This window comes from Hetaerina americana, unplaced genomic scaffold, assembly GCF_022747635.1.
Source record: "Hetaerina americana unplaced genomic scaffold, ioHetAmer1.1.p SCAF_10, whole genome shotgun sequence".
NCBI classification, from domain to species: domain Eukaryota; kingdom Metazoa; phylum Arthropoda; class Insecta; order Odonata; family Calopterygidae; genus Hetaerina; species Hetaerina americana.
Window position 1 is genome coordinate 70,267,652 of NW_027286070.1, and position 23,724 is coordinate 70,291,375.

The window sequence follows — 23,724 nt, forward strand, 5'->3', positions numbered from 1 at the left end:
CAGTATAATTCAGGAAATCTATTTTCGAGGGGTCTAAACTTACCAGTCGCAAAAAATAAACTCAATCACAGGAAATACTACCTTGATCAAAAATTTCCCGGAATTTATTCAGAAAATTAAAAATACAAGTTTATTCATCTAAATCTATATTGTCCCCTTCAAAGTAATCCCCATCGACTGCAACACACTTATGCCAGCGCTTGATCCAATCCTCGAAACATTTTTTATATTCGGTTTTCGGTATGCCCATCAGTGCTTCCTGCGATTTTTCCATTACTTCCTCTCGGCTGCTAAAACGCGTTCCCCGTAATGGTTTTTTTAACTCGATTGAACAGAAAGAAGTCACAGGGAGCCAAATCAGGTGAATTCGGTGGCTGTTGGATGGTATTTGTTGCATTTTTCGTCAAAAAATTACGAATAATGATAGCACTGTGCGACGGTGCGTTATCATGGTGCAAAATCCACGAGTTTTCTGCCCACATTTCTGGTCTCTTTCGGCGAATTGCTTCACGCAAACGTCTCATAACGCCCAAATGATACTCTTTGTTTACTGTCTGGCCTTCTGGCAAAAATTCATGATGCACTACACCGTTGTAATCCATGAAAACCGTCAGCATTGCCTTCTTTTTTGACTGAAAACGACGTGGTTTTTTTGGTCTCGGCTCATTTGGTGAACGCCATTCACTTGCCTGATGTCTGGATTGCGTGTCGTACTCATAAACCCACGTCTCATCTCCAGTAATGATCCTTTTGATGAATGTGGGATCGGATTCAGCCTCGCAAATCATGTCTTTTGCGACGTCAACACGGTCTCTTTTTTGCATGAAATTGAGGTCTTTTGGCACCAACTTTGCTGCTACACGACGGAAACCCAAATCATTAACCACAATGTCTTGGGCGGATCCATAGGCAATGTTCAAGTCCTCCGCTATTTCTCTGATGGTTAATTTGCGGTTATTGACCAACATTTCTTTTACTTTATCAATTTTTTCACCGACTTTCGATGTCGATGGTCTGCCACTGCGTTCATCATCTTCGATTGACTCACGACCACTTCTGAACCGCTCGTGCCACTGGTAAACGACCGTTTTTTTTAGAGAATCGTTGCCGAAACACTTTTCCAACATTTCCAACGTCCGTGCGCCACTAAATCCGTTTTTTACGCAAAATTTAATACAAGTTCGTTGTTGCAAATTTAAATCCATTTCTGCAATTGTAAAAAATCGCCAACACACACAGAGATAGATGTACTCTTGGCTACGTAACTTTTGCAAATGTCAAGTTATGACACTAAGATTTAAAGGGAATATCAACAACAGATGTACCAATTTAACAAAAAAAACAGAACTCAAATCGGAACGATGGGAGCGCCACACGGTGGTTATTCCGGGAACTTTTTGATCAAGGTAGTATTCTGCCTCAAATCAAATTTTCGTTATGCCGTTCGAATTTACAAAACCGGCGAAGAAAATATTGATCAAACAAATATGTACACATTTAAATCAAAACTTATAAAAGTATTTAAATTTTAAAATCTTAGGAATTGATCTCGAACAAAGCAAACCTCTTGGTTTAACTCAGTATCCCACCATCTGGGCAATAATATAATTAATGCCAGTGATTCACATTCCATGCTGAATCTCGACACACCTTCTTTGAAAATTTCATCTGGCCAATTTATCGAGTGAAATATGGCGTAATATCTTGAACAGTAGTTCGATTCATCGAATTTTAAAAACTATCGCTGGATGATTACCGAGGGAAGACGACCTTTTCCGGAAAGCCATCGAGCTCCGACCCTTCCGACATCCACGAGTGCGAGGTGTGGAGGGATGGAGGGGGTAGGGGGTTCGTTCCTGCGGTTTTCTGGACACACGATCTCCTCGCCAGCCACCCGAGCCCACCGGCCATCCACAGCCAACCACATCCGCCGCGTTCAATAGGGTGCCCCCTCTTCCAAGAGCACCCCAACCCACCACGTGCTCTTGACATCTCCCGGTGTGTCGCGTGCCGTTGACAGACGGAAGACCCATCGAGTGGGAGGGAGTGGGGAGAGGGGGAGCGTGATTACGCGAAACGAAAGAACGACGGCGAGGCGAAAGCGATCGTGGAAGGAAAAGAGGGCGACGCGCAAGAGATCCAATGACGAGCGCGGGTGATTACGAAGGAAGTGCCTACCGCCGGAAGTGCCATCTATCTTCGAGCGGGTGGTACTCTTGTGAGGACGCGTCCCATCGTTAAGGCCCTATCGGGGAGCACTTCTCCTCCTCGAGGGTGCGGCGTCCGCAAAATGCCAGGGGAGATCGCCCCGGGGCTATACTGCTCGGCGCCTCTTAGCTCACACGCAGCAGCTAATTCCCTAGATGACAGCCGGCTTGCTCCCATTAAGGAAATATGGCGAGAAAGTTCGGAGGAGGAAACGACAGGCAGAAATAACACCACCGATGCAGTTGTGGTCGCCAAACTCTTGCCACTATGCCACGACGGGCGTTGCCACTGGCACTGCCCGGGAACGCACCAGAGAATAACAAGGATATTTTCTTCTCAAAATACAGGGCACACGGTCGACCAAAATCTTCGATACAGCACAGTACAAGGGTAGACAGAATATTAATGCACACATGCTTGTAGACCACAAACAAAATGACCTTCAGAAGCACTCCTGGTGGCATATGGACGTAACATTACCCTTCAATGCGCATGCGCAGGTTTGAGATCGTTTCAGTCATCCAGTGTACGTATATCGAGAAGCGGAAGTATGGAGACGCGTTACAGTGCTATGTCAACGCGAGTTAAACAGAGTGCTGTTATTGAATTTTTAACAGCTGAAAAAATGACCCCTACTGAGATTCATCGTCATCGGCTGTTTATGGTGACAATGCAGTTGATAGGTGTATTGTAGATGGATGGGTAGTAAAATTTCGTGGTTGCGAGGCTGGAAAAGCCATAACTGTTGATGAAACACGTACCGGACGTCGTACTTAGTGATTTATCCGAGTCGTCATTGTATTAAATCATATCAAACTACATGCATTACATTTACGATATTGCAAATTACAGTATGTGATCAGCGCCGTGAGAGTCATCCACAAAATAAACGCGGTGTTGCACACACGTCGTCGAGTCAACACCCACTGCACAATATAATAACACAAGATAGACCACTTGCGGATCCATTGAGTTCGTCTCTTCTAGATAGAAGAAACCAGAATACAAGCTCACCTCACTCTTTTCCCTTGCCCTCTGAAGAATCCTTTCTTCTATGCTTCCTTTGCATATGAGCCTGTACACGGTGACTTGCTTGGTTTGTCCCAGGCGGTGGGCCCGATCCATGGCTTGCTGGTCGACAGTGGGGTTCCAGTCACTGTCGTAGAAAATCACCTGCAGGGTAAACAAAGATATCCAATCAGTACGTAGTTACTTAGATCCTTAATTCTTAGGTGAACACTATCACCAACTTGGTGCATTATTGGTCATAAACTATTAGCCATAAAGGTAAAATCTTGAACGTGTTGAAGGTGATCAATCCTTACTAGTGATACCCATTAGTTTTAAATTAATGCCTTTCATAGAAAATGTAGGAATACATGGAAATTTTCTAGCAATTCAAACTGAAAACAGAATTCAATGATGAAAATAAATGAAGTTCATTTCATTTCCTTTCTCATGACATTTCTGTTAATTTTGTACGACCATTATTTATAATTTAACTTTACAAAATAAATACGGCCTAAAAGAATAAATATTAAGTTTACCAGCATTTCTTAAGGATGTTGAGGTAAATGATCTGGCGTCAAACCTGAGACTTAACGTGCGCAAAAAGTAAAAATGTTGCAGTTTTAGACTTTTATTTTCATATTGAATAGGATTAAACACACTCAAAAATTATTTCCCAAGACTATAAATTACAAAATTAAACCAAAAAAATGCCATACCTGTATCCATACGCTACATTTTTTGCGATAAATAATTGATCAGAGTTGTCTTAATTTTACGTAAGTACTCTATTTTTAGAATATATATATATATATATATATATATATATATATATATATATATATATATTCTATTTTTAGAATATATATATATATATATATATATATATATATATATATATATATATATATATATATATATAAATTCTATTTTTAGAATATATATATATATATACACACACACACATATATACATACACACACACTCTTAAAATAACTTATCATTTAGGATACCAACAAATTTATTTTCATACATAACGTGAATTATGGTCAACTACAGCAGAATAGCATCCTAGCATTAACATGATAGTCACTTTACTTTCAAAATTAGTGCGATGAAACAATACAAAGGGGATATCGTCCAATACATTGGAATTGTAACGATGTACCTGCCAAAGCAAATATAGACATTAAGCCGTCTGCATGCATATGAAAGCGAGCACGGCCTTCCCTTCGACTTCACGTCAACCAGGCATGGGAGGTCAATTTCCATGAGTACAAGTAATAAGTGGCACTTCAGTCGTCCTTTTGTTCAGCCTCGGCTCTTTCAGACCCCCTAATTCCCTCTTTGCACATCCCCTTTCCAAGAGATGCCTTAACGAGGGAGCCCATCCTGCCGTCAAAAGGGACACAGGCGGAGGACAGGACGTCTCCATGGATACAACAGGGGGATGATAATGACTAAGGGAAATCCCTTTGAAGGGGATATCTCCGATTTCGCACCGAGCATGCCGACGGTGGTGTAATGCGGGTCTAGGGACCGAAGATGGACAGAAAGGGTGGTGAGGGGGTGGAAGTAGGAAGAGATAGGTGAAGAGGGTAGATTTTAGAGCCTTGACGTCCGGAAGAAGAAGAGGATGACAAGGGGGAGGAGGTGGGAGGTGAATGGTGAGGGGTGGGGGGGATGTATCGTATGCCGGGCGAAAGGGGCCACGTTGGAAGAGGAGGGGACGACACAAAAGCGCGAGGCGGGAAGGGGTGTGGGGGGGAAGGGGAGGAAAGGAAGCGGCGAGATCTGAACAGTGGTGGTAGGGGCGGCAGTCGCCCGAGGACGAAGTGTCGGACCCGTGAGGGGCTCCCGAAAGGAGGAAGGAGGACAGAACGGAGATTTGCGCGCGTTCGGATAAAAAAATAAAGAACAGAACACCGTCATCTGAAAGGGTCGATTGACCAAGGAAGATCGGAGTTGAGCTTTCATTCGTCTTATTTTCGTGTTTCGAATTTTTTTGTGGGAGGAGAAAGAATGCCCAAGCGCCCCCTCCCTTCTCTTGTACGGCGATTGAGCAATAGCCGCCAAGGATCGGTACGCACTTCTTCGTTTCTCACGCCGACTCGATAGAAATGCGTAGACTCGACGAGTCGCTTGAGTCTATGCTTTGCCCTGCTTTCCCCTGAAAACGCAGGATTACAGCTGCGTGCCGTCCACTTGTGCAAGGAGGCGATGTCTATCTAGCCCAAGCAGTTGACTGCCATCCACAGCCCCACGCTCGCCTCGATTTGCGAGGACGGCAATGCAGATGGATGGAGATATGGCACGGCGCGAACTTCAAACCGCCGATCGAGAGCACATTCAGGCACGTGGGCATCGCCGGGCGCCGACTGGGGAAAGCGATCATCAAACCATACACAAACCACAGGTTTCTGGTTCGCACAACGGGGTGTATGTAGATTTAGATAACGCGCGACCCAAGAGAAATTATGCATCGATTATAAGAGGCACACACACTTGGTTCAAAAACCCCTTCGCATGTTAAACCCTCACCTCTATGAATGAGGGGGGGATAAGAATGGCAACCTGAAAATAAGCAGGCCACAAGAAGTTTTGTCGCCTGCATCTACGACGGCTACAGCACGAGGAAAACCAATAAACAACTCTTGGACTCAATACTAACCAAATGCAAATCGAATGCACTGAAGCACGGAAGTTTAAGTGGCTAAAGCACTCGGCCGGACACCCTAGGTATCCGAGTTCGAATCCCGGGAAAGGCGAATAGCCTTTACACTTTGAATTGTATCATTACATTGAATTGCCTTGATGGACGAAAAATTTGGGAAAAATCAACAAGGCGAAGAACTATTTTCAAATTTACACATCGAAGCTTGGCAATAAACGTTTTTACGAAATTTATGAAATAATAATCAGAATAATAATATGGACCTTTTCTTCGTCGTTGCTTGATATAAATTTAAAGGCAGTGAAATCTAAATCTTGGGAATCAAGTGCACGCCACGAATAAATGTAACTCAACGTGATCAGGATCTGGCTACCTTCACTCGTTGCACGCGCGACGCTTCGGACGAAAAAGACTAACAAGTTTTAATCCCATGCCTACACAGTAAATCAGTAATATCACACCCAGTAATCACTCAGATCAAAATCAGTCAGGAACTCGGTAAATCAGATGGATCAATAAAACAATCGCCACGCTATTCACAATGTCCAACTGATATTACACCACAACGGTAAAGTTAAGAATTAAACAAATTTAATGGTGATCCATTGACAGCGCAAAGAAACAAAATTCGAATAAAAAAATAAAAAATTCAAATAAAATGGTAATCGAAGGACTAAGAATTTCAACAAAATTTAAAAAGCTGGTGAATTGTTTGTTTTTTACTAACTAAGTTTAGATTACAACACAATTACGCATCAATAACATTTCAAAATGGTGCTTGAGACTTCAGTATCAGATATTTCTTCCTAACTAAATGGCAAAATTTGTACCACGTTGACTTCATCAATACGCGAATGTATATGTAGTTATATACAATATGGATATGCGATCAATGCACCAGATATTAAGAATGAAAAATTAAATTAAAAAAAAACCATACTTTCGAAAAAATTTCAAGTAAACATCTTCAAACGCAAGAACTACCATGGCAACGAACGCGTGAATAACCTTTTCGTTAAACCACGCTGAGACTGTACGTTTACCGTTGATTTACCCAGCAACCAAGGTCGTTACCGCTGACGGCATGTGAACCTTATTTTACTCGTAATCAGTTATATTAACACAACATCTGGGAAGTAATTCATCAGGAATAAATTGCTACCGAGGTAAGTAAACGGTTATTGAGAACCCAATCCTAAAAAAAAACCTTATCCCGTTGTAAAAACAACTATGGAACTCGCAAGAGGTCGAATTTTCAATTATAATTTTCTAAACGAAAACATATTTACCAAGACAAAACAGTTACAAGGAAAAGAAGTGATCAAAGTAAGCACGTCAAAAGAGCTGAAATAATTAAAACATCCTTTAAATCACAGTTGGAGAGTAAATATTGCTCCTTCAGGAAAGCGCACTTCCATTTCTTTTATTAAAACTTGTCCTTTCGTCATTCCCACCGCTATTTAACAAAATTAATAACTTACGTATCAACAGGAGCAATAAACAACAACAGTATCAATCATCGATATGCATCTATGTATACAAATAGTTTTATTCATTAATTTTGTCCGCAAAATATAAACTTCGGCAAAAAGATAAAATACACAAAGTTAGCAAAAATTTACGAAGGCATACTTTATCCATTATTAGCTTCCAAATTATCTCAGGATTCAAATTTTTTTATGATTAAAATTGGCATGAAATTTACTTAATTAATAGATTGAGGAACTCACTTTTAGATACATAAACATACATACTCGTAAATAAATAATAAAGCGAGAAACTTGTTGTGCTGATTCCACATCGCTGTTAATATATTTGAAAATTTTGAGGCCTATTTCACTTACAGTTAAATGAGCACGCGTTGAATCCTGTGCCTTTGCTAGATTAAATATGCAGACTGCAGATGTCCTCATTTTTACGTCATCATGTTACCCCGTAACACCTCTCATACTGTTACTCGTAATATAATTCGCTTGCACTAACTGGCCACCATGACAACATCAAGAATTTCTCTCCGGGCATATTAAACGGATTAGGATGCTCACATCACTTGAGCTGAAAAACTTCAAAGGCCTTTCGGCGTCGCTTTTACGTCGCCACGACGTTGGCGTCCAGCAAAATTCCAGTAAAAACACCTCTCCGATTACAAGGCAGTAAGTGAAGCAATAAATTACATTCTAATTCCATCATATTGCGTTGTAACGAGATTGTGCAACACTCAACGAAAGATTATTCACAAATGCCATTTCACTCTACAACCGATATAACCATATCTCGCATTCATTTTTAAACTTGATTCATTTCAAGGTACGTCAAGGTAGAAAAAAATAAAGTGCTCAAGTTTCCTTTAAATCGTACATCTATAAACAAGACAACCCCTAAGACTGTTTAGCGGATTCCCATAATACGGAGGGAAATTTAACTGAATGGCATAAGAACAGGAATATCAACTTTACAACAGAATTTTACAAATGGTTTCAAGCGGCTATCAAGACATACAAACAATTTCACCGTTGAAGGCAATACTTTCTAGTAATACGGAATATTCACAGCAAATCTAACTTGAACCTTTTTAGAATTTTATCGAAACATTCGCCACGCGAAAAATCTAGAGAAATAACTTAATGGATTCATGTGGACATACCATTGAAAAACCACATGAACACATCAAACAAAACAATACACTCAATGAAAATGCACACGTTCACGCCTTAAAGTGATACGTCGATTGGCACTTGGAACAGTGTCATCCCATAGTAGAAAACTTTCCGGTCACCCGCTGCCGACTGATTGGCCATGGCAGCACTTATACTACGTCTTGCGACTATTAGCGGACGATAAGCACCGATTAACACAAAAGAAAAAGCCACTGCCGAAACCTCTAACTCATGAGAGAAGTAAATGCCACCACATAAATGAGGACCGGTCAAGGGCACGCGTCATGAGCAGAGTGGCTGGAAATAAAATAGTGGCTAAACACGGGAATACTCCGCTTAATTTAACGTCACTCATACGCCAGTTTTTTTTTCATTTTAGTGCTGGAGTACTACGCAGCAATGCGGCTTCATTCTTAGGGTCACGGACACTTTCTGGCGAAATGGTCATAGGTCATAGCTCAGCCAGCAAAGTCACGTGAAATGTGCGCCGTTCCTCCCTCACAAGACATACGGACCACATGCGAGGGATTTGTAAAAATATACATTTCGACAAGCGGACCATCGCGTGACGCCTCGTCAGGCCGGAGTTTCTCCCTCGCCACACTAAACGACGTGGACGTCCACACAAACGGTGGTCGCCACGAGAACTTTGATCCCTGGCTAACGAAACCCTGAAGCACACCAAAAAAAAAGGGTGCTTTCATTCAACAACTAACAGTAAAAATGATGAGTTTGACACCTTCTGAGTTGACCGATCAAAACAGTGCAATTCCTCCTCCGTTACGATTAGCATCACTTCTTCGTGAAGTGCCATCGCATCGGGAGGGAAGCTTCGAGTAAATTTTCACGCAAGACCTTGAAATCCCGAGGCAGCTGCTCCGGTGTGGGCACGACGAAAATCACGAGGGAGGGAGATTGAAAAGGAGCGGGGGGGGCAAAGGCGTCGTAGCAAGTGACACGCAATGGGGGAGGAGGGAGGGGGAGGGAGGGATGGGAGGGGGTGAGCAGAGGACTGCAGTGCGAGGCGAAATTCCGACAAAGAGGGTGATGCCTCGTGAAGGGCGGCGGGGGAAGGGAGTTCGGGGACCTCAGGAGGGCAGAAGGGATTCTGAAGTGCGAAGGAAGGACGGGGTGGGCGCCGAGAAGGGTGAATGACATAGAAGAGCGATTCCTTTCGACAACGTCTGTGGCAGGCCCTGGAAGAGGAGAGGAGTATAGGGGGTGGGGGGAGGAGAGGTTAGTGATGGGAGGGCTATATGAAATCGGGAGAGGGAGGAAAAGACGGGAGGGGGGGCGCGTGCGATACGGGGATGCACTGACCACGACGTGCGGAGTTCACGCGCTATCTCATTCCCGTGGGAGCAAACACACGCACGTGGGAAAGCCGTTTTTCAACGTTTCTGATTACTAATAAATAACTTAAATATATGGATAAAATTTATTCAGTACACAAATTCTTTCTTTATGTACAAAATCTTGTATATTAGATCAAGTTGGTTTGTTTTGTTTCAGGAATCGGTAGATTGAAGTAACTTGCCGTATGGAGAAGATAAAGAGGCACGCCGTGAGACTAAATTCCTCATTTGAATGGTTACAGAGACAGTGCGTGGAAACAGATAGATTTAAGGTGTCATCATGTTTTCCCACGAACGATGAGGGATCAGAATAGCATTGTGCGACCTCAGTAGGGTCATATTCGGGTCAAAATTAGTCTGGTGTGTATTCACCCCCTGCCACACACCCTAGCGGTAGCTAGCAGGGTACTAAAATAAATAGATACAATTATTCAAGAACACTTGCACGCGTCAAAGGTGTCAGCACGCTGGGCTCCACGTCTGGTAAACTCCTTTTGAGTCGCCTGGGCGCGACCGGCAATCACGACCACGGCGCAACCGATTCCCAAAGCGACTTTTTCTTACTTCCACAACTCAAAAAAAACCTTTGCGGGGCCGGAGATTTGAGAACACAAATTATGTCATTCAAGAGGTGGAATAATGATTTCGACGCAATCTGCTGAGTTGCACAATGACAACCTTCGAATGGTCAAGGAACGCCGAGAGAACTAACTCTAAATGGAGACTACGTAGAGAATTCTAAAGAATGACAAATAAAAATTAAGTTTCTCACTCGATTATTTTTTAGGAGCAAATAAGAATTACGACAGCCCCTCGTTAATTAATTCGACGCATTTAACTGCCGTGCGTGGACGACATTGAGATTTAAATCTAGGATGAGATGCATTCCATTTATAGTTCCACATCTCCAAATATCCGGGGGAAATATTGATCGCGTTGGAAATAATTATACGTAACCGTAGGCGTCAGGAACGGTTGGTGGTCTCGTTTTGATATCTGACCCCAAAAGCAGGGTTGCCCCATATTGAAGTTATGGACAGGCGAAGCCTCCAATGACGAGCGTGCATCTCCCGGAAAGCCAAAAAGGCCAAAATTTTAAAATAAACATTCACGTACGGTTACAATAAAATGTTGAGCGTGAAAAATTTTCAATAGTATTGAGGTCTGTATAATTTCAATCGCATTACAATTTATTATTCGTATCAATCTGCAGCAAGTCTGAAAAGCCCTCACACGCATAAGAAAATCACTTTTTGACAATTTAACTATTGCACAGCAAAATAAAGAATATTTTTCGGAGTAAGAAATCACAAATACATAGGAGTCGAACCAAATATGAAATGAAACAGTAGTCGGATAAAAAGAATATCATGTTTAAAAGTTCCATACTTTCATGTGAAGCATGAGCCATTTCCGAAATTTGCACAATTTCAACGTAGTGTCTCAATTTGTACATTTTCAATGTGGTGGAGGGTCAAATAGGGAAAGGGCTGGGAAGAAAAACAGAGATTCCCAGGCGCGAATTAGTAGCGTCACGCACGTAACGCATTTCAATACGAACCGCGGGGAACCTTGTCATATACCCATGGCTCCCAATCAATCCTCCACCAAAATGTCTCCATGCACACGAGAGCCGTATTTTCAAGGTGGGTAAACATGCGTAAAATGCCGCTATAGACACTTCGTAAAATCTCGGCGGTGGCAAATTCGGCATGAACGAAATAGCCCATACTGAGGGGTGTATTGTATCGACGTACCGAAGAAGTTCGACAAATGCACAATTGTAATAATTTACGTAATCTCAGAATGTCTCGGAGATGCGATATTAGGACAAGTGACATCAAATACAATGCCGTGTATTTCCCTACATCGCGAATCGCGGCCATTCGTGCGACATTCGATGCTCGCCTGGAGGCTCCAAGGAGGACGTCGCACATCGCCACCGATAAGAGGTGCCACGGCGACGGGCACTCCGACGGAAGGGTGGGGGGAATGAGGGGCGGCTTCGACACGGATGAGAAAATATGCGCCCCCATATCTCCCGCAGACATCGATAAAAAGTAACCGATGTCAGAGGACGCTCTTCTCCAGACGGAGTGCCCGGCGGTGATTTCGTTAGCGTCCACGCTTCCCCTCGAACGCCGATTTTATTTATTGCACATTTATTAAAAATTGTACGCAGGAATAATAAATAATGGATTCCGAATGTTGACGGGGAGAAGAAATGACAAAAACGGGGGCAACTGAAAATCAAACATCTTTCAATGGCAAAAAAGCACATTCCAACAAAACCACCTCCACACATCACATAAATGAACAATTTACAACAAATAACTGAGTATAATCTACAGAATGTCAAGGGCGGGACAACCTTGGAGGAATCCGTACTCGAGACTCTTGCAACTGAACGCAAGTTCAAGGCGACGCCAACCAAAATCTACGTAACTCATTAATTCTTTTATATCCTCCACAATTCCGTTTATCCCTGAATCAAATTCTTGTGAAGACGTCTCACCCCTAGAGATGCCACTAACTGAAAATAATACATTAGTAGCGCTATCTCTCTGGCTTTTCATGGACTCCTCAAGCCACAGTCGTGCATAGCTGGTTACACTCTCCAGAGGCCAAAAACGAGCAGAGATTGGGCAGTAAGTAACAGACTATTAACAGTGCATTAGGATATGGGCATATGAGAAAGTCGACGCTAATAAACAGAGTTCGAATGTTACGGCACGTAGTCAACTCATACTTTTTCGCCAATGAGTTGCACACTTGACCTTCGGTGGTCCACTGTTAGATTCATTGAGGAGTAAGGATGATGGCTCAATTCCCAACATTCTCGATTCGAATGACTTTCGGAGCAAATAAAATAGTTGATTTATTCCCCAACTAGCTACAATCAATTTAAAGGTACCTTTTAAGACCTGGACCAAAACTTTGAGTTACCAGTGGATCACTATTTCGTTGAAAAGTGTCTACATCTCATCGGTCGATCAATTCTTGATATTTGATATTTTAGTACCCTGCAAGCCACCACTAGGGCGTGTGGCAGGGGGTGAATACACACCAGACTAATTTTGACCCGAAAATGACCACACCGCGGTCGGATAATGTTATTCTGATCCCTTATCGTTCATGACAAAAATGACATCGTAAACCTATCTTTTCTACACTAATCTCTTAATTTTATCACCATGATCTCTCCTGCCGCAGTAAGACGGGGGTTATAATGCATTTTCAACATCACTGGTAAAAAGACGCCCTTCCAATTTATGTAAGAGATTTAATCTGTAATTTAACCTTTCCTCCATTGAGTGATTCCTAGCCTATATCCTATAATAATTTTGATACGCCACTAATTTCAACATCACAACGTTTTACAAATCTAGCTCCTCTACGCTGATCGCGATCCAATTGGACAATTAATCCAACTTCGTGAGGCTCCCATATACTTGCAGCATATTCTAAATGAGGCCTAACCAGCGAAAAAAACAAACTCTTCTCGAGAGGGGTTATTATAAAATCATCCTCGCTCCCTCCGACAGTATCAATCATTCCAGATTAAGTGCGAAGTTCATCGAACATAAACGCTTTGGTTATCAACGACATCACCTTCCTATCATCCACTGTTCTTAGTAGACTTAAGGACCTAGAAGAATAGCTTCCCAGCTCCTTGAAAACCCAACTAGATCATCATCAATTCTCAACTACAGCACGAGGTGCTTCATCTGGGAGGTGCCAAGGTGATTCGAGGTGTTATTGCATTCAAATCACACTAGATCAATCCCAGCAGAGATCTATTTCAGATTGGTTTCGTATTCACGCCAGGCGGCCAGCGTTACTGGAACTAGAGATGGTTGAGACAATGGGACGAGAGATTGGATAAGGGATATCATTGATTCCGGTCATCAGGACCACTCCGTGAGGCGCGTAGGCGGAATGGCCGGAGGCGGGTATGGAAATGGCGCTCACACCACAGGTCAACACGGACGGCGATCCATTAACTTCCCTTCCTCTCGGCTCCGTGCCATTTACCTCCACCGCCTCCTATTCATCAACGTTCCGCACGGCGAAGTATGCAAATTAAAACAGGAATTAAAAAAAATATATGGGAATATGTGCTCCTAATTTAAGGCACGGGGGGCTCGCGTTGGAGAAAAATAATGGCTCCCGGTGCGCTGAGTAAGTTCGTGAGAGCCAGAAAGTGCTGCCCATTCGTCACAATGCTCCCCGTGTAATTGTCGAATTTTCGGCCTCGGATAAGAATGAAGTCATTTTCGATGAGCGACACTGGTGCAAGACGAATTTCAATTCCTTGGCGATCCTCAAGGGCGATTGGAACGGATGAGGGATTGATTCTAAGGACAGAGCTCCGCTTCGTGGGATCAACTTCCATCCGCCAACAACCGCCATCGCTGGCAAAATTGACCGGTTACAGCATACCCAATGAGCATCGGAATTTCATATATCAAATGACCCTACGAAATACACTTAAACCAGTTAACTCATGCATAATAAATAAGATAATATATGTCTATCCATCGATGCGGAAGAAGTTAAAGTTGTGTCAATTCATTTTAATTAACAGTATTTCTAATCATGGCTTTACAACAGCCTATGATGAACGTTCCGAAACAAGAACCACGTTTCATGCATTCAATATTAATCAATCATAATTCTCCAAAATTAATTTCTTGATGCGCAACTATTTAACCTGCTCCTAAAGCCATTCATATCCATGTGTCATTCGAGAGATATCAGTTGAACGATCACTTGAAGCCTGCACCTATAATGCAATGGCACCACAATCTTAAATGCATAACAGGAGTGATAGGTTACTCTTGGTAAATACAATTAATTCCAATAGCTGTTCCGTCAATCATACCTGATTACTCAAAACAAAGACTAATAGCACCTTGTCAAGGAGTGCACTGAACAGGGGCTTCGAGATTCACATTTCAACAGACAAAAAAACTTTTCCATACTTTCAGCATAAGAAGTCGTCATCATCATCGTAAGTTATTAAGCCAATGGCTGGTTTTGTTTTCAGCAGTAAATTTACAGCTAATTTCTTCCATTATTCACATTCATTCATCCATTACCATTTGAAGTGACAGTGTGCAAATACGACAATCTGCAGAGATTAAGCAAATCTTGAAAAATTGTAAAGCCTTCTCTTTTGATGTTCTCTCTCCCATTAACTTTGCAGCTTGATTTCGGCGTGTACCGACGGATTCTCGAGTTGTGCCACGAGATGGAACAATGCACCATTTAGAGAGGAGGACATCCGGAAGGAAACGTTTGTATGATTCAATAATTTTAAATGACTCAATGGTCAATGAAAATACATTCGCAAATGTCCCTCGCCGCTTCGAAGTTTTAAGGGTCGTAATTTAAGAGAGTGCACACACACACTCTGAGAACAATTTTTCGATTGCTTGGGCGAAGTGGAACGACACGCATTCCGTCTTTCCCTGCGGAAATGACGGTGGCCTTCAACTTCGTGAGGCCCCGGATTGAAAACTAATTTGGAGTCATGGTAATAATTGTCATCTCCTCCTCCCAGGGGAGCATATTACATGGCCTTGGTCAACCTCGTAATTGAGGCCAAGGAGCCGTGCACATGTGAAAAGCCACTTTGATTGATTGAGGAAATTACTCGTCATCGGGCACAACTGCAACGAGGGACCAAAGGAATGTTTCCACCGGTCACTTGGGGCGAGGCAACGCGGGAACAGCGCAAGTAAAATCATAGATGGAGAACCGTCGAGATGGCTTCCAAACAAGAAGTACCGTTTTTATTCAAAATGCTAGGGGTATGTCTGAACAGGAGTCGCTGCCGCCTCGTAGGAGAAAAGAATCATTCCCCGCTTACGTCCAAGCAGAATTTTTAAATTCTTTTTGAACATCAGTTCAAGAGAAAGATTCCACGAGAATTGATTTATTTGTTAAGCGTCCGCTCAACTCAAATAATCTGAGTCTGGCCGTGGATGCGAAGGATATGAACTTCTTCCAAAGCCCAAGTTTCGAGTTCCGCACCCTTGGTATTTCACCCTTATAATTTAGGTTCACTTGCCTACTTACCCATGGGAAAGCCATTAAGAGCAGGATTACGTGTGCACTTGGAAACTGTACACCGATAAGAGCCTTTAACGGAGTAAAGCCTAACGCCGACACTACGTATGTTTCCTCCACCGTTTCAATAAATTCCTCATTCCTCAACCACGCTCAGTCATCCTTGATGACGAATACGCACAACCTACCTAAATCCTTGCACTTTAGAAATACATCTTGTCTACTATTTGCAATTAGTGAAACACTTAAAGTTCCTAACGACTTTTCCAAGATTTATAAATGCATGAAAAGTGGGCGTCATGGAATAAATACACATTTAAAAAATAAACTTTCCTGGTAAATTTAATTCTCATAAGATCGACATTCAGAATGCTAAAGAATTAAGAGCTTATAAATATAATGAATGTTAAAAATCAAGTATATTTTGTATTTTAAGTAGCATATATCTATATGTTATTCTGGTTTTAAGAAACAGAGAATAACTCCAGCCTAGCCCAAATGTTGGGCGCGTCGATGGTATAACATCACTGTTGAGGCCTTTTCTTGCGGGGATTGAGATGGTGCGGGGGCTAACGTACTATATTATAACGTTGAATATTTTTCAGAGGTATCTCGATCCCTACTTGAGGTGCTTTGTGGAGGGCACTTTGAGTGAGTACGTCAACCGTCGGATGGGACGTTAAACTGCGGACCCCTTGGCGCCTTTCGTAAAGAGTAGACTAATGCCGACGCCGGGTTTCTCTCCACCCTTCATCCTAACCTGTCCATCCCCTATGGCGCAAATGACCTCAGCTGTCGGTCGCCTCCCCTCAAAACTATTACTACCCCTTTTCTTGCCACCAATAACCCATAACTATTTGATATTAGGAGGGCTCTCAATACAGACTACAATACGCCGATTTCACAAGGGACAGGATGCGAGTATGCTTTTGATTGCACCCTTCTTTACCTTTTTATCATATTTACTTGTACTGTAACTATTTATCCCCCTAATGTAGGCGGTTAAAGAAACAAACCCTTTGAATCTTCCTCAACTACAAAAATTCCCTCTAATATCAAACGGATGAAAGTATTGCGAAAAGAGAAATCATGAAAGTAAACACTGCCTGTTTCAATTTTTCCTTGTTCACGTAAAAAAAGTTTTCACGTAAAACAGGGACCAAGGGAGTGCCACCGGCCGTTAACGGGGGTGGGTGGGGGGGATGGAGCTGATAATAGAGAAGGGACGCGCACAACGGAAGTGCCCGCACGCGGTTACTATGCGTCCCCAAAGCGCCCCTGCTCCATTCTCACCTCCCCCCCTCCACTCCCTTTCTCGAGCGCTGCGTTTTGGCACGGGGTCGCTAAGACGACTCCACTTCCGCCCACTCACGTATCCCCCCCTCCCCCAGGGCACACCGCACCCTCCACTGGGCCCCACTCTCGAGGGCGGGGATCGAAGGCTCTTCGCCCTGGGGGAGAGCCCCTGGCCGGAGAAGGGGGCGCGCGCCGGAGAAGGGGGCCCGCGCCGAAGCGATCCCTAAAGAGGGGAGGCTCGGTGGAAAATAAAAGCCATTCAAAAAAATACGCACATACTTCACTTTGAACCGGCAACTACCCTCGATGAATCATCATCCACCTAACCACTTCCCCGCCCCCCCCCCTTTCGCACCGAACGCCAAACGCCGGAGGTATACGATATTGACAAGTAAACAATATTCATTAACAATTAGGTTTCAAGAGAGCAAGACGACCTCCGGTCAAAAACGACAGAAAAGGGCTTTCACTTTAATTATTTTCATGTTTATCCGATCGGGCTGATCTTTTCACTCTTTTTATGCGAAAAGGAATATTTCTGAAGACGAGTTGTGCTCAGGAAATGTGAAACACGCGCATAGGCAAGGGATACTTTCACAGTCCGAAAGAGGACGCCCTTGAATTGCGTATGGCCATTTTAAACTTATTACATTTCTAAGTTAAGTAATTTTTGCTTCGATTACCGATAACTTGAATTACATATACGTACTAATAAATGTATACTACCTTGAAAGGCAACTTTTTTTTTTAGTCTTAAAGAATACCGAGTGGAATGAAAAAAAAAATTTTAAACTCTTTTAACAATTTGATAAATATTCAAATACTTATGAAACGACAAATTCATTCGCGAGTATTTCCACAGTGCCTTCTGTGATGATCGAGGGTGGGTAATTACAATGCTTTCTTCATTAGCAACGGTAGAAGAAATGCAAACCTTACATTAAAGATCTTACCTTGCATTAAACCTTAAAGATTGATCCTTAACCGTTACCCCTAATGAAACTTAATGAAGCCTCCCAAAAGCCTCGAGTGATTAAAGGCCAGCTAGTCTCGATATCGACGGCGGAGACGCATAGCCCCTGCCTTCAAATCCGGGAGTCACGGCTTCGATTCCCGCCTGGAATGGGTTTCCCCTGCTTTGGATTTGGATGTTTATGATTTCCCTTGATTTCTTTCATGTTAAAAATTAGCTTTATTCAAATTTACGTATATGGACCACGGCACGAGAAAAATTTTTGCCAAGTTTTCCGAAAAACCCGCACGACGGTTGCGAGAGGATCGAACTACAAGGATTCTTGCACGCATCACCCAGCGAAAAATTGTAATTTTTTCCTAGGGGGGCGATCAGAGTGTTGATGGTCTGCAAGGTTTTTCCCCTCGTCCCGCGGCGCCGTAATCGGTTTGCAACTGGTTTCACCATCACAAAAAGTAATCTTTCACCGAGACACACTCGCGTCTCGGAATTTTCAAATGCAGTGCTTGAATCGCCCTCAAAGCAACGCCACTCGGCTCCGAAAAACACTCCTGAGCGCACATTACGAGTATAGAGAGGATAGCGCTCGAAATATATCGCACGGACTGGATGGCATACAAAATGATTCATTATATTCTTCAAAGCCCTAATGAGTCCGGAGGTACGTAAAGCTTATTTTGTTCCGCATACGTTCGGCCATATACTAGCCGAATGCGGTAGAAAGATTAGTGAGAAGCCTAACTAGCAAACCCGTTTTAATCCCGGTCCAGGCACTCGGAGTATTGCATTCGTCCATGAATAATATACGCTTGATGGCGCGATATGAGTCCCTCGAGCAACTATACACATTCACCCAATCACTTCACTTCGGAATATTTCACGCCCTCGATTGTAGAAAGAAGGAACACTGCAATCCACCTTTTCCAAACATTTTATCTGGATTGCACTCTAATACATTAAAATCACTATTCCAGTGGAAAAATTAAATGCAGCCATTCGATCCACAGCATATCACTTCCACCAGCGCATACCCGAACGCAATCAACCCGTCCAGTTGGAAGATAATACCACAGGCTCTTAATGCAGGCGTAGGAACGCACCAAAAGCCGAATTCGGTGGGAATTGGAACGCATTGAATATTCGCTACGGAGGAGACACTTGTCCATTGACCGCTCGCCTCCCTAAGGATACATAACTGTGATAATTTTTACGCAAGGTAAGGAACACACAATTATTCTAAATCACTGATTCTAACAAGTCTGTTCATCCATATTGAAAAACGGTCATGTTTTCAAAACGACTGTGATAATTGCGCATTTCAAAATTCGATTATGCATGAGCGCATTTGATGCTCCTAAAAAAATATCGCTGCACTTTTAATGTCCCATTCGAAGCGCTGACCAACCCTCTCCCGTAGCTGGAGCGCTCCATTTGACCTCGTTAGGGACCTGGGGGCTGAGAGGTTGTTTCCAAAAAGCTAGGAAAAGGTATTGTTGGGTGCCTCTCGCCTCTCCCAATCCTCAACACGTTCCGTCGATCTCAACTATGGACATTAAGACAAGCGCCCTCACACCAACAAGCACTACAGGCCACTGCATGACCTCTCAGGAATGAATTCACACTATTTATTTTGGAAAAATGAAAATAAACCGCCTTCAAATGTATGCACAGTGTTAGAAGTGTGCCTGTGCACACCGAAGTATTTCAGAACGACACATACGTTTTGTTTCATTACCCTATTTATCTAGTTCAAGTGGAAGTAATAGGCTTCAACGCACACTGTATTTCATATTAATACTTTAGATATTGAAAGTATAATTTAGGTGAGATGGCGTCTACTGTAATAAATTATAAGTAACAGAAAAAACGTGAACAACGTATTATTTCGTCAACTATTTCGCTGGTAGAAAGGTATTAATTCGCTGATATTCCGATTTCCATGCGGGATCCGAGATATTTTTCCATTTCTATCAAGTGTTCACCTTATCTTGGTCTAAAAAATTCAAGCATCAGTGTGGATCCTGAAGGGGTGCATTAAGGACGCCGGCCAAGGGCAAAATCGTAGGCCGGTCTGCAGAAACAGGACAAGATCGGTGAGTGAAAATGTTTTGAAACGAACACAGTCCTTAATCATAAGTTGCACTCGGAAAGGAAGCAAATGAATCATTTTAGACGGCACAGAACGGCAAAAAGAGAGAGAGATTTCATCAAAACGAAAATTTTGCCCACGGAGGCGTTAAAGTGGTGAAAAATTCCATTTAATGTTAACTCCTTCTCTCCAAGTGGTCATCAAACGGCCACTCCTCATAGGCCACCCACTGAATCGCATTTAAGGAAAGAACTTACAGGTATATCTTTTCATAAGATTGCTTTCATGATGGTTTCCACTGGTGATGAACAAAAAAATGATTCCAACGAACAGGCAGTGAGACATTTGACCGATTCTGGCCAAGGCAGGAGTTGTGGCAGCGTGGAATAATTAAACGAATTGATAAAGCATGTCTCTCACACCGCATCGAGGTACAGCAAAGCAACCTTCACTCTGTAGCCGTGCGAATGGCACCAGGCACCTAGGGAGTAACCTTCGCGGAAATTCGTGAATCTACTCGGCCGCAGGGGGAGGGGGGGTCGAGCGAGGAACCGGGGGGCGGAGAGACAAAGGGTGGGTGGGGGGAGTGAGGGGCGATGAAATCACGGGCCTCGCCGTGCCTCCCGGAGAAGGCCTTGAAGGAAACGATTCAAACGATAAAAATTCGTTTTTTTAAAGGAAGAATTACTTCAATGGAAGTTGGTACATAGCCTCCCTCGAGAGTACACGCACGGAGTTCGCACCGTTGCGAAAGTCAATCACTAGATGTGCGCACAAACTGGCCATACCTTCAAAAGTGTTACATCGCTCTAATCCTTTACACATATATGTTGAAATTTGACCTTTATACATTTGTTGAAAAAACTTCCTACAACAGCAATATAACTATAGAATAGTGCAAATATATTACGAGCTACAAGGTCTAAAGAAAAAACGATTGATGAACACGGAATGCAATAAATAGTTCGTCCAAAAATGGAATTCGGTTTCAATACATCATTTAGTCAGGCAACATACGAGGCGACATATCTAGACAGAGGTAAAACAATAATTTGGGAGTACTATTCCTACATTCCAACGAAAATGGACGCAGAAAGTCGTGAAAGCAGACCCGGCTTGCAGGGAAAAAACCGTTTTCCTCTTGACAATGCACCTGCCCATTAAAGTGTCTTGGCGATGGGAAAATTGAGGGATTTGCACAGTTATGAAGAGCTCCAACAACCACCATCCTATTCCCCGGAATTGGCTCCCACGGACTCTTCGAAAAACCAAAACGTTTCCTCGCCGATCAACGCTTTTCGTCCAAACAAGAAGCGGTTGCGGCTGTAGACGAGAACTTCGCAGCACATCCGGAAGAACACGAAATAGACGGGAAAATGGCACTGGAACACCGCTGGATGATATGCATAAAAATTAACGGCGATTATTTTGAAAAAAATAAAACTTTATTGAAAGCATAAATTGTCATTTTCATCGTCAATCCGAGGAACTTTTCAGATCAACCACGTAAGATGGAAAACAACATCCCGATTTACTAGTGAATATTTTCATTTGAAAAATATTAACTCAAGACAATTCACTTCAAATGAATAAATTATCTTTAATTGCCCATAAAAACCAACTATTAAGAAAACAACTCCGTACTTTTGGGCGTTTTTCATAACTCCTAAAGGCAATACTGTCCTTCAGTTGCTCGATAGGGGCGACGGCGATACCCGAAATAATTACCCCGGTGGCAAAGTACATAAGACGTGGCGCTCGGCGGACCCATGCAAATAGGGATTGCATCGCAGGAAGCGTTCCGCGGCCGTGGTTCCCAAAAAGAATGCGCACGAGGCAATTGGGCCGTGATTACACAGGGAGCCCACTCCGCACGCGGCCGTGAAAATATAACCGAGTGGCGAACAAAAGCGTGTGCTGTTTACCGACGGAGAGAAGTGATGTTCGGCGGGAGGGGTTGGAGGATTCCCCGGAGAAAGAGAAAAGGGTTGCGGGGGGTGAGAGAGAAAGAAACCCCAAAGGGAGGGAGCGCGAGTGAGAAAGAGAGAGGGCAAATGGTTTGAAACGGAGAGGCAGGGGTGGCTGGGGCGCTACGAGATTGAGAGGGCGGTGGAGGGGAGGTGTTAGGATTGCGAAATGCGAGGGAAAAAAAATGAGGAAAAAGATACAACTTTGGAGGGCCGGAGTAAGGAGAGAGCGCGATGAACGGGCGGGGGGAGGGGGAGGGAGAGAGGGGGGTGGGAAGAGAGGGAAATGGAGTATCCGCGCGCCAAATCGGTATCCATGGAAACAGGATCGATCCCAGACGACGACAACGAACGGCACGGTCGTCTGGACGTGGGTGTCCCGACCTCCTCCCCCTCTCACGACCCCTTCCCCCACACCCCCCAATCTCCCCCACAGCCACCCCCGAGAGAACGCAGCCGGGAGGGCCCTCGACGGCGGCCGGCGTGTGCGTCTAAGAAAGAGGCGACCCGTCGAGTCCCCCACGCCGATGCCCCGGCGGATCCGCGCCCGATCGCCGCCCCTTGGGAGGGCCGGCCAGGAAGGCAACCGCGACCCCGAAACGGAAATCGGGCGCCGGACGATTCGTGATTACTCCTCCATTCCACGTCGAAGACAAGGGCACCTCAGCGGTGCAAATAGCGACCTTCTCCTGCCCCTTAACTTCCCGATTACCAATGATGGCTGTTCTTTGGTCCACGAGGCTTCTATGATTAGACTCTCGACAAAATGGACTCTCTTTCGTTTTCTCTCTATCGCTTCATTTCTCAGGAACCACGGTATACATGGTCGAATAGAGCGATAACTCTGGAGAAAATTCTCAACGAACGTTGTGGAAGTCATGTAATAGAAGAATTTGCGCACTCGCTGGCGGAAATGGCTGGGTAGAGAGAGCAAGAATCAGAGGGACGAAGTCTCACCAAATAGATCGCATGCACGTCCAAGGGTAATCTTCATTAGAATTTTACCCATACAAGAAACACAGAAAATTTACTTTCCGTCGATAATTAGAGCCGAAGATCATTTTCGTTAAGGGGCATGACAATTTTTGAGGTAAAATTAGAAAACTATAAAATCGCTATAAGATACAAAGGAAATCCATACTCTAACACTTTTGGACGGTGATCTGCTACGGTCTCAATTAAATTCTAATCGAGGAAAACTTTCATTCGACTGTATTTACGCAACGATTGGTGTTCAAGGTTTTTACGGACAAAGGAGTTCATACGGTTCAATTTCGAAACAGGATATGTACCTTTTGACGCACAAAAGAATAATTTTATCTGTACATGCAGCATCCGTGGAAGACATACTTTACGATGTTTCGTTATATAAAAAAATATCACTCAATTATTTTATCCCTCTTAAACAACAATAGTTTTCCT

At 43.4% G+C, this 23,724-nt stretch overlaps 1 protein-coding gene across 1 annotated transcript in view; it reads right to left on the minus strand.

Moving 5' to 3' along the window:
* The window catches only part of Ino80 (chromatin-remodeling ATPase INO80), a 196,612-nt gene that overhangs the window by 79,181 nt on the left and 93,707 nt on the right, over positions 1-23,724 (minus strand). Inside the window, exon 24 of the mRNA XM_071598816.1 lies at positions 3,223-3,381. Coding sequence (XP_071454917.1) covers positions 3,223-3,381 — 159 coding nt within the window. The remainder of the gene's footprint in view (positions 1-3,222; positions 3,382-23,724) is intronic.